This window comes from Cryptomeria japonica, chromosome 4 (assembly GCF_030272615.1).
Source record: "Cryptomeria japonica chromosome 4, Sugi_1.0, whole genome shotgun sequence".
Taxonomy (NCBI): domain Eukaryota; kingdom Viridiplantae; phylum Streptophyta; class Pinopsida; order Cupressales; family Cupressaceae; genus Cryptomeria; species Cryptomeria japonica.
The window spans coordinates 427,853,416-427,866,531 of record NC_081408.1 but is presented as its reverse complement, the minus strand read 5'-3'; the positions used below and the strand labels follow the sequence as shown (position 1 = coordinate 427,866,531).

The 13,116-nt window shown below is 38.3% G+C and overlaps 1 protein-coding gene across 2 annotated transcripts in view; it reads right to left on the bottom strand.

Moving 5' to 3' along the window:
• The window catches only part of LOC131030582 (lysine-specific demethylase JMJ17), a 218,138-nt gene extending 216,431 nt beyond the window's left edge, over nucleotides 1-1,707 (bottom strand). For both annotated transcript variants that reach the window (XM_057961447.2, XM_057961456.2), the window contains exon 1: nucleotides 57-1,707. In XM_057961447.2, the coding sequence (XP_057817430.2) occupies nucleotides 57-1,441 (1,385 nt within the window). In that variant the 5' untranslated portion in view covers nucleotides 1,442-1,707. The remainder of the gene's footprint in view (nucleotides 1-56) is intronic.
• Nucleotides 1,708-13,116: the final 11,409 nt, after the last annotated feature.

Sequence of the window (13,116 nt, the reverse complement as noted above, 5' to 3'; positions counted from 1 at the left end):
GTAGGAGAAAAACTAGTAAAGAAGATAAAGACAATTGTTGAGGACGAGAAGCATACCAGTGCAAGTAATTGATGGAATAGAAACAGTGGTCTTCAAAATGCCAGCAAAAGGAGGAAAACAACATTCCTACATAAAGCCAAGGAACCATAACGCCTGCAATATTATCGTGCACGAGGCGAAGCATGGAACCTTGTAGTTTTGGAAAGTTATTGAGATTCCAGGGGCTAACTATATGTTCTTCCCACTGTTTGGGATCTACATGGTCGGGCATTTTGTCAATGGAACGAGGAAACCCACTGCCATACAAAGATGTATCCAAATCGCTGCCATACATGACCTCCACCTCTCTCCACTTCTCCCCGGTGCCCGATCGTTCTACAATTTCCCAGAAGCGATCTTCAATTTGACCATGAGTGACACTGTTAGCAGCTGTTCCAAAGCATTTACGCTTAAACCTGTCTGCGAAGGCTCGAAAAGAGCGGAGAGAATAAAGGTCTCCCTGAGTGAAACCAAAGGTGTCGGACTCGGAATTGAGGCAGTCAAAGCAGTACCAATTGCCCTGTGGCACGCCCTTCAGCGGCGGCGATAGGCAGTAGACATGCCATCCCCGGTCACACCTGTCACACAGAAGCATCACTTCTTCATGCTGCCCGCTCTTGCACTGCTCGCATATCTGATCCGCCTTCACTTCTTTTTCCTCCGTCACCACATTACTCCTCCTCCTTTTCCCCCCACCACCGCCCCCAGCCCCTCCCTCTTCTGCCATCACAACAGTCCTCCTCCTTTTCGCCCCGCCTCCGAGCCTCCGCCCCTTGTTGCATTTTGAAAGGGAAGCCGAACTTGTGCGCATTTGGTAAATCTCGTAAGCACGCAAGTGCTTCTTGTAGAGCTGTGTAAGAAGAGAATTGTAATGGGGAGAATTCTGGGTGGCGGGATTGAGAATCCTGGCAACCTCCCCCCATTTCTTGGAGTGAAGCACTTTGCGAAAGCCCCCATGGCGCTTCACGGCGTTATAAAGCTGGCACAAATCCACGCGTTGTCCCTGGATCGAGGGCTCCGTCGGCAGCGCCCCCGTCTGGCCCCTCTCCTGCATAAAGCGGGCGTAATCGAGGTGGAAGGTGTCCGCGTCGCAGGTGGAGGGCCGCTGACTCAGGTGATGCAGCGCCTGCATCTTTGTCGGAAAGGCCATCTTCTGCATGTCCAGAGCAAATGGCGGCTTCCACGACTTCGGCGGCACGATCCTGCACATTCCATAGGCCTCCGCCTCCCCTCGAATTTTCTCTATAAATGCTAGCGGATCTGTGAACTCCTCTTCACTTGGATAGAATACAGGCGCTTGCGGCAAGTTCAAACCGGCTCCTCCTCCCCCTCCTCCACCCGCTTCTCCTCCCCCTTCTCCCTCTCCCTCTCCCACCTTGTCTCTGCCCCTGCCTCTTCTCATCTTTCCACTCCCAGTGGCCAACAAGTTTTTCACTACAATATAATGAAGCTGTGCCCGCAGCAAGGTACACCTCCGTTAAACTCTGTAGCCCTCCCTCCTTAGATCTTAGATCCTATCCTTGCACCTCACCTACCTTAACGGGGAAGTGTTAACCCGATTTCCTAAACTTCAACATGTTTCTTTGTTTTTTCGCCCTCCCGATTTCCTATACTTGAACATCATGTGTTTCTTTGTTTCTTCGCCCTCAGCCACTTCTCTGCGGCTTTCAGTTTATCAATGATTACTTCGGCCATGGAACCGTAAGTAAGATCTAGATTTTAACTAGTGATTAAATATTTTTATTTAAATTAATTGAAAATCTATTTAATTATATCAAGTAAATAAAAAAAATTGATTTTATTTTATTTTTGATTGGTCATATTTGAAACTTTGTTTAAATGTTTTAGTTTATGCATATGAGTATTTTTATGTCAAGTAAATAAAAAATTGCAATTTATTCTACTAGTTAAAATCTATTTTTTTAAACAATTTATTTTAATATTTTAGTTTATGTATATGATCATTTTTTATGTCAAATAAATAATATATTGATTTTATTGTATTTTGAGCATTGATTTTATTGTATTTTGATTGCTCATATTTGAAACTTTGTTTAAATATTTTAGTTTATGCATATGAATATTTTTATGTCAAGTAAATAAAAAATTATTTTTACTCTATTTTTTATTGATCATATTTGAAACTTCACAAAATGTGATCTAATGACAGTATACTAATTTATTTACCAAATTTTTCACCTTAAATAAAAACTATTCCCATGCACAACCACAAAGTAATATTCATTATTTACATGTTGTAGGCAATACTATTGCATTCACTAAAACCCAATTAATCAATTGTTTTGCACCAATCAAAAGTAATTTATATTTATAAATTTAAAGTAATTTATATTTATAAATTTAATATATTGTAGAAATTATATACTAGCATATAAAGTATGCTGAGAGATATCAAGTTTCAAAATTGACAAAGTATGAGGTGCAATTAAATTCAATGATAGATGATGTTTTTAATTTAATTTTGGTTAAATTTGAATTAATGATAATTAAAATGAGATAAAGGCAATATCATATCTTTTAGAGGTATAATAACAATATTTGCAAAATATTATGCAAATTAAAAATTTGGAATCATTTATCAAATTGATATTTTAAAAAGGGGAAAAAATTCAGTTGACTAGTCATTCACGGAGTAGTAATAATTGTTAAACAAGATCTATACTATATTATAATCATTGAATTTGGTCATGGATTCAATGTGTAAATAGGTTTTCAATCATTTTCAATATCATGAAGAAGAGCGCGAACTTTGATTGTTATGTTGGACTTCACAACATATAATGTAGGTATCTCATAGTGAGCATGTAACAACCTAAATGATGGCATGAAAACTAATTTGTGATTGTCCCTTAAGAAATCTCATGAACTTCATACTGAGTTGTTCAGATTGGTTGTGTTTTTTTATTGTCACTTTTGGCCTAATAGTGACCTTCCATATATATCCAACAAGGTAAAGGTCTTGAAGCTCATGGTATTGAGAAATTGGCCAGTCACGTAAATTTATAATCCCTTGTAACCCTTAATTTGGTTCCAAAACGCATTAGTTTATCAGCTATATGCGAGTGTGGCATATTTTTCATATGTTGATGCAACTCATTAATGGTGATTGGCATTTCTTGAAAACTTATTTTCATAAATACTGCAGATTGATTTTGTGTACGGTGTCTCATAATCATACTCATCATAAAATATCTAAATCTTGGATGTTGACCAAAACGATGATCCTTATTTAATTTAAATTAGGTTATTTTATTTTTATTATTATTATTTTAAATTATTTAGTTTAATTTATTATTTTATTTTATTTATATTAATTTAAATTAAAATCTAGTATATATTTTATTGATTTCTATTTATATAGAGAGAGTAATATAATGAAAATTTTAAATATTTAATTTGAAAACTCTTATTATAACTAGTTGACTGGAATAAGGTTATTTAAAATATTTTTTATCAATAATTTTTAATTTTATTAATATAAATTAAAGTAGTGCATCTTCAAAAGGAAACGTCTTAGGTCAAAAAACACCCAACCACCTTCCCACCATACCATTGTTTCAAACAAACCACTACCTGAATACAAAGTTGCAGACCCACCCAAAAATCCTATTGTATCAAACCACTTATCATACAATCGATACAAATATGGGATCAAAATTAAAAGTTTAAGTCTAATGAGCAAAAATAAAAGCCTCAATTGAACAAAGGAAAGCAACCAAAAACAAATTAACCAGCACTACTCGGAAGAATTGCCAAAGGCGTGTTCACCTTCGCCATCTCCGCAGTCATGTGTTTGGTCCTTAGGCATAGCCTTCTCCCATTCGCTTCCACATCCCCTACTTCCTCAGGGGCCTGCCTTATAATATCTTCCAATTCCATTATCTACACGTACATTTTCAGTGCCTCCCACCCTCTTCTCATCGTCTCTCTAAACCTGGCCTACACCGCTTCCCATTGTCTGAGGAAAGGAATATGTCTACCCCTTAGATCTTGGTGGTACTCCAAAATATAATCAGGGACATCAAACCCTCGACCTGGTACCGCCCACTCCATCAACGACTCCAAATTGTTCAGATATTCTGGTGGCACAATCGCCTACATTACCCTATGAACTTCTGCACACAAAGAGTTCAATTAGATCTCCCACGCCATAATAAGGGAGTAAATATTCGCCCTTGTTTGATATCTATGGCCAATTATCTCCACATCTTCCCCCAAAACCAACTGCACACTCTTCAGAAACAATGGTTCCTTCGAGCGGAACATGTTCTTCAAGCGTCCCTCTGAAACTGGCCCCAAGAATGTTGTCAACAATTTGGTGGTTTTCAACATGAAGTTGGCCTCCATTGCACTTGTCAAACACGAAACCAGCCTCACTATGTCGATAATCCACTTTCGTGGACCACAAAAAACTCCCACCAGATGCATTGAATAGACACTCATTCCCATTACTTCTATTAATGAGTTCGTCTCAACATTCGTCGCCACTGCAAAGAAAATCGACATTAATTACCAATATCAGTTGAGACAACCTAATGTCTCGGGCAAAGAAATAAACATCCTTCTCACACACTTCATCTTTTCTCATAAGTACAAGCCGGTACAGATCGTTTAAGCCTGCCATTATATTATGGCGTCATCTCTTCCCCACCACCTCATCACACACTTGTCCAAAGTGCATGCCACATTTAATAGAGCATTCGCTAGCGCATTCCCACTCCTTCTAATATGTGATATGCAAAAATCTTGGAAGTTATTTATTTTTTAACAAATCGGTGCTATGATTTTATTTTTTTTCCAACTCGGGGATACACCTTTCATAATTGCGTCCACCGCTACCTTAGAATCTCCTTCCAGATGCACCTTCAGGACATTCATGTTAGTAGCCAATTTGACTGCTAGCAAGGTAGCTTGCACCTCTGCTTCATTATTAGTCTCGTCATGTAGCCTCCACTCTCCCTTGAAAAGAATTATCCCTTCCTCATCACGAGCAACACATCTCGCCCCTAAGATGCTTGGGTTACCTCTAGATGCCCCATCAAAAATTATTTCGATCCACCCCTGCTTCAAATTAGACCACACTTCCTCCTTTTGCCTATGCACCCCACACAAAGGATGAACCCTTGAGAACCCATGAACGGGTCTTTAAAATATTTTTATTACAATACTACACATGCAATTTGTTTTAATATAAGTTATTTAATTGATTTTAATTTAAGTTATTTAATTTAGTTTTATTTTAAGTTATTTAATTTCAATCATTAATAATTGGATATAGTCGAATAAAATTAAATATTAAACTGATTCTAACTTGTTGCATTACTAACTATGCAATTTATTTTAATTTAAGTTATTTAATTTATTTTCATTTAAATTATTTAATTTCATTTTTTATTTTTATTTTTTGATCGGTAATAGGCCAAAGCCAATAGGATGTACATACCCTACCCCCTATGGGATTTGAACTTGTGACCTCTCTTTCAAGAGCACAAGTTCTCCACCACTAAGCCAACTCAGGGTATACATTTTATTTATTTATTTTAATGAAAGTTATTTAATTTGTTTAGTTTGATTTAAACTATTTAATTTCATTAAAATCATTTAATTTATTTTCATTTAAGTTATTTAATTTAACTTAGATTATTTTAATTTAATTTTAATAATTTTAAATTGTTTAATTTAATCTATTATTTTATTTTATTTACATTAATTTGAAGTAAAATCTGGTAAATATCTTATCGACTTCTATTTATATAGAGAGAAATTTAAGTTATTTTCATTTAAGTTATTTAATTTGATTTAATTTAATATTTTATTTTATTTACATTAATTTGAAATAAAATCTAATATATATTTTATTGATTTCTATTTATACTCTATAATAAAAAAATTAAATATTTAATTTGAGAACTCTTATTATAGCTAGTTGACGGATTAAAAATGTTTAAATTATTATTTTTTTTAATTTAATTTTTTTATTTTATTTTTATTATTACTATAAAATATTAAATTGATTCTAACTTGTTACAATGCTCCATGTGTAATTTATTTTAATTTGGGTTTTTTTTTTTAAATAAAAGGGGTAGTTTATTGAAACTCAGGAAAGACGATTACAAAAACACACAGAGCGTTAGACTCAACCAGAGAAAAAACCACATTACCCAACATCAGAACCATCTATATCCCCCTCTAAGATCCTCTCTAGATCCTGACGATAATCAGGAGAAAGATTCCCCCAACCCTCAACCTTCCAATCCCCACCATGCTCTGAAGCTGACTTGGTCAACCAATTCGCAACCCTATTCCACTCACATGGAATATGTATGAAAGATACTTGCTCCATCCTATAACTAACCTGCAAAGTCTGTTGAACAACCAAGTCAAGCTGCTAGTTGACATCGGTCACCCTCCTCTCATTCAGCATATTGGCAATAACCTGTGAATCTAATTCACATATAACCTTACGCCATCCCAAAGCATAGGCCCTTTCAATGGTGTAAAGAATAGCAAGCCCCTCCAGAAAATTGTTTGTTTGTTGCCCTTTATGAATAGAAAAGAAGAAAACAACCTTACCCGCCCAATCTCTGCCCACTCCACCAATCCCAGCTAGTCCAGGATTACCCCTTGAAGAGCCATCAATGTCGATCTTCAGGAAATTCTTAGGGGGAGATAGCCATCTACCCTCCCTATGAACCTTCTTCTTCGCACATCTACCCCTTCTGACACAAGCAGAGGCCAAAGACAATCCCTAAAAACCCAATCTATCCACAATATCAGCATCCCCTCTATCCAGAGGAAGCATCACCTCACACTTTGCTTCTACTGCCTCTTGGATCATACCCACAACTCGATGCCAAACTTATGGGATCAGAAGCTTTACTCCCTTAAATATTATGTGATTCCTCTCCAACCAGATCTACCACGATATGAAAGTAGGCCCAAAACACCACACAATCTGAAGAAAAGAGTCAAGGTTGGAGGCTAACCCAAACTGTTCCAAAATTCCACTAGGGAAGAAGTATGAACACAAGGGTGTTTCCAAACACCCCACCAAGAATGCCAAAGCTTAAGGGAAAAAGGACACCTAAAAAACAAATGAGAAGAATCCTCTTCTCCAATGCCGCACAACACACACATAGAGGGCCCTTGAAATCCACGCTTACGAATGTTATCCCAAGTAAGACATTTGTTCGATGCCAAAGTCCAAACAAAACAATTGCATTTTGGCCAAGAAAATTTGTTCCAAACATATTTCCACCATTGAACCTCCACCCCATTAGCCTTCGAGACAACAGCTTCTGATATCCACTAGCAACAGTGAAGGTACCCTGAGGATTTGGAAGCCAAGCCAATCTATCCTTCTCCTCGAGGGAGTTGCAATATTTGTGAGACAAAATGTTATACAACTCTTCATGATCTTCCTCCCTACCAACTGCAGACCATTCATTAGGGGCCTTCCATCTTGCCACCTCAATCTGCCCATTCTAAGAGAAGGACTTGAAGTCACTCACTCTTGACCAACCAACCTTCCAAAACTGTTGGCATAAATTTAACAAATTAGGATACTAGGAAATAATGGGAGGAGAGTCGTCCCATGAGTCTGCCCAAAAGAGAGCCTCCTCACCCTTCCTGCAGATCCAAAATAAACCTTCCTTAATCAAAGCAACTCCTTTCTTAAGTGTATTTCATATCAATGAACCCTTCCCAACAAGAGGATACCTTGGGATATCCTCTTTTGGGACTCTCGAAAGCTACTTATGGGCCAAAACTTGGTCCTGTTCCACACACCACAGCCAATACAACTTAGCCGCCAACACCAACCTAGACAAAGTAGACTGCCTTAGTCTAAGCCCCCCAAATTGCTTCGGATTACAAACAGACTCCCACCTTACAAGGCTCCATTTTAAAGAGGACAAATTGCCCACCCAAAGGAACTGTATGTTGAACACAATGTACCACTTAGAGGGGGGTGAATTAGTGGTTCTTGAAAACTTTTCTTTTTAAACCAAGCTTGGAATACCGGTTATCAACCTAAACACTAAACAATCAAACCGGTATGATAAGGGTGGATATCAAAAGAGGCAAACACACAAATGCATAGCCCACAACACGAGATGTACGAGGAAAACCCAATATGGGAAAAACCTCGGTGAGAAATGTTGCTCGAGTCTATTGCTCCAATCTAGCCTCATATTGAAATAATCAGATTACAATGATTTAGGGCACCAACCCCTACTGATTTAGGGCACCAACCCAAGGAGCACCAACCCATGCACCAAGCACCAACTTGGTGTAATGTGATGAAATACAATTTTAATGCAATGATAGCACCTAGTTGCAAATGAGTTTTGCAACACATGATCAATAGATGTCTACCGGTTAACAAACTCCTCTTCTTCACTGGTTCTCAAACTGTCAGTTATCATATTACTCTCTTTGATCACTTACCAGTTACTCCCAGCCTTTTCTCTCTCTCTCTAAGCCTCACACTTCACAGTGTCACACTTGGATGCCATCCTAACCAATCACTCCTTACCGATACACTTGATTGTTAAGACTGTAATAGTTTACCCGTTACTCTGTCTCTACCGGTTAGACCCTCTCACCAGTTCAGCTTGCTAACACACACTCTAGCTCTGAGAAATAACTCTTAGGCAAATAGTTTTTCTTGCTCAGGCTCTCTTTCCTCTCACACCTCGCATCTAGCATCAAATCATTTCAGTCTCGAGTTGATCTATATATCTGTGAGGGTTCCCACCACAAGTAGCATTCAAACGGTGTTGTGTTAGGTTTTACCTTCACCAACTCGATCCATATTAGATCTGATTTGATCTGCTTTTCTGAATGGTGATCTGCATCACACCAAACGTCACCGCCATCTCCTCACTTTTCAATGTGTGTTTTTTGTTTTTGGATGTCTACGACATGCTTTTCTGCATTGCTCTGTCAATCACCATCAATGGCTCAACTGTTTCCTCTGGCAAACGGGTACAAAGATCAGATCGTCTTGCAAGGTCAGTTCAATCACCTTGCCACCTTGTCTTCCTCGAGTCGCAACATTCTGCCATCCTCCCATGATTTACGAGTTCTTCATTAAAGTCGACCTGCTTGTTAACTACCACGTCAATGAATACTTCATCGACCTCTGCATGTTCACCACCTGGTTTCCACCTGTCATCCTTGTCGACATCCACCTATGCTTAGTTTGCTATGTCAGTTTGACATCCTTCACCGACCAAGACTAACTACCGGTTCAACTCACCTTACCGGTATAACCTAACTTCATCAATGGACCTTCATATCTGCTGACCTCTTCTTTGTCAGTGGATCAACCTGGCCTTTCATAAAAAATGTTGGTCCATCTACTAACTCCATTTACTAGTAGCATTAAACTTCTTTGTGTATATCGGTTCACATCCTTTTGTTCTTCTTTGCTTGCTTGCTTTGCCTTATCGGTGGTCCTGCTTTACCGGTAGATGATGCATTTCATGTGTACCAACAACATACCTTTCTGTCTGCTTACACACATATTGGTTGACATCATTATGTCTTACCTCACCCACACTAGTCACCACTACTTACTCATCGGTGACCATGTCATACCAGTTGACATCAATGACAACCTAATGCCAACAATCTCCCCCTTTCGCATTGATGTCAACTCACTGCAAGTCTTCACACCGATAGGTTTCTCCCCCTTTGACATAATGACAAAGGGTCAGGGTACTTCATTCTCCCCATTTGATTCATACTTATCTCCCCCTTAGTCAAATGTTCTCTTAGTGATTAAAGTCAGTACTAAGACATACAACCCTAAACTTTCCCTATGATCAACATGTGGCTCAAGAGATATTGATACTATTATGAACTCCCCCTGAACCATATATCTCCTTCCAAACTTAAGTGCATGAGGCAGGTGATACAACTCCCAACTTGTGTCTTAAGTACTCAAAAGTGCTTACCGATAATGGTTTGGTGAAGATGTCTGCCACTTGTTCTCTTGTAGGGACATATTCCATCTTTACTTCCTATCCTTCAACCTTCTCTCTGAGAAAGTGATACTTGATGGCTATATGCTTTGTCCTTGAGTACATCATCGGGTTCTTTAATATGTTGATGGAACTTGAATTATCACACCGGATGGGGATAGGATCAAAGATGTCCACCTGTATGTCCTTGAGGGTTTGCTTCATCCAAAGCATCTGAGAGAAGCATGTAGCAGCAACAATGTATTATGCTTCAGTAGTTGATAGGGAGACTGAATCTTGCTTCTTGTTATGCCATGAGACCAACCGGTCCCCTAGGAAGAATACACCACCGCTTGTGCTCTTCTAGTCATCAATGCAACCTGCCCAATCAGCATCATTATATTCTTGCAAGATGAATTCCCCTTGTTTAGGGTACCATAATCCATAATTGAGTTTCCCTTGCAGGTACTTCAAAATTCTGTTTACTACATTCATATGTGACAACTTAGGTGTTTCTTGAAATCTTGCCACCATACACACTGCCTGCACTATGTCTGGTCTAGAAGCAGTAAGATATAATAAACTGCCTATCATGGATCTATACATTATATGATCCAATACCGGTGATTCATCATTCTTGCTTAATTTGCTTCCGGTCACCATTGGGGTACTCACCAGTTTGCACTCCTCCATTTGAAACTTCTTTAGCATGTGCTTTGCATACTTGGTTTGTGAGATAAAGATTCCCTTATCTAGTTGTGATATCTACAAACCAAGAAAGTATGTCAATTCTCCAAGCATTGACATCTCAAATTCTGACTGCATTTGATCAACAAAATCTTTGCAAAGAGTGTCCTTGTTGCCTCCAAAAATGATGTCATCTACATACACAACCACAATGATCATGTGATTTCCATCTACCTTGATGTATAGATTTTTGTTAGCACTCCCCTTTTTTAATCCTTGCTCCTTTAGATACTGATCTAGGCTTGAATACCATGCTCTAGGAGCCTTCTTTAAACCATATAGGGCTTTCTTCAATCGACACATAAAGGTTTCATCATTATGTAACAGAAACCCTTCTGGTTGCTCCATGTACACTTCTTCTTCCAAATTTCTATTGAGGAAGGTAGATTTTACATCCATTTGAGATACCTTATAACCCTTGTAGGCTGAAAAAGCTAGAAACATCCTAATTGCCTCTAATCTAGCTACTTGTGCAAATGTTTCCTTAAAATCAATGCCCTCTACTGACCTTTGCACACAAGTCTAGCTTTATGCCTAACAATTTTATATTCTTCTTTCATCTTGTTCTAATAGACCCATTTGGTGTCAATGATGTTCTTGTCTTCTGGTCTAGGGACTAATTCCCAAGTCTTGTTCTTCTCAATCTATTGCAACTCTTCTTCCATGGCATCCATCAATTTCTGACTTTTGTTGGCCTCATTAAATGTTTTAGGTTCTACTTTAGTCATGAGGTATAAATTGACTTGTTCATCATTCTGGGCAAGTCTTCTCCTAGTCTACACACCATCACTCTTATTACCTAAAATCCTCTCTTCCGGGTGATTTTTCTACACATACCGATTAGGGAATTTATTGGATGCTTCTTTCGGTTCATTGTCTGACTGAGCTTCTTCACCTTCATCACCAGAATCATCATACCGATTCACTTGTGCTTCCTTTATGCATATCCTCATCAACTCTTACAAGCACACTCTCAATGACTCTTCTTAGTCTTTTGTTGTAGAATTTATAGGCCTTACCATTAGTTGAGTAACCAAGGAAGATCCCTTCATCACTCTTGGAATCAAAACTACCTAAACCATCCATATCTCTCTTGATAAAACTCTTTCTTCCAAATACCTTGAAGTACTTGACTTATGGTTTTCGGTCATACCACAACTCAGAAGGTGTCATTTTGTTGTTTGTTCTTAGTTGAACCTGGTTCAAGGTATATGCAGCAGTATGAACCGCTTCCTTCCAATACATGTTCGACAAACTTGCCTCATTTAACATGGTTCTGGCCATCTCCTTGACTATCATTTTCTTCCTTTCTACCACACCATTTTGTTGTGGTCTCTTGGGGGCTGAGTATTGCCTTCTGATTCCATGTCTTTCACAATAATCTTTAAACTCATTTGATGTGAATTCTCCACCTCGGTCTGATCTTAGGCATTTCAGCTTGCACCCACTTTCCTTCTCTACCATTTTCTGAAAGATCTTGAATCTATCAAATGCTTGTGATTTATCTTGTAGGAAAGTGACCCATGTCATTCTTGAATAGTCATCAATGAAGGGCATAAAATATTTTTCACCGGCAAGAGCTCTTGTTCTAGTCGGACCACATAGATATGCATGTACAATTTCAAGTGGTCTTGAGGTGTTGTGTTCTTTTGTCTTGAAGCTCACTTTAGTCAGCTTCCCTTTCACACATTCATCATAAAACGTGCTTACCGGTTTGATAATCGGTGTCATATTTCTTACATATCCCTTTTTGCTTACTGCAACTAGATTATCAAAAATTATGTGGCCCAATCTTCTATGCCACAACCAACTTTCATCCACTTGTCCCAACATGCATTGGGATTCAAAACATTCTTTCAAATTGTATACATTACCATTTGTCCTCTTACCTTTAGCTACAACCTGACCGATGCTCTCCTTTTTTATCTGGAAGTCGGTAGAGTCAAAGGTGAATTTATAACCTTTGTCACACATCTGACTCACACTCAGCAAATTGTGCTTCAAGCCTTCCACATAATACACATCACATGCTTTCAGTTTGCCACCAATATTTAGAGTACCTTTTCCCTTTATCTTGATAGATGAATTTTATCCAAGCCTTACTAAGCCATCATTTATCACTGGTCATGTGGTTGGAACTGCCACTGTCTACAACCCATAGATTTCTTCTTTCAACATGTAGGGTAGTTTGCACTATCAGACTTGGTTATGCTTTGTCCTTTTCTTTCTCAACCCAAACCGGTTGTGTTTCCTTCTTCTTATCAGCTGTAATTTTTTGCTTTGGTTCGACCATTGGTTCTTGATTAGGATTTGTCCTCTTCTGCTTGATTTTCTTGTTCTT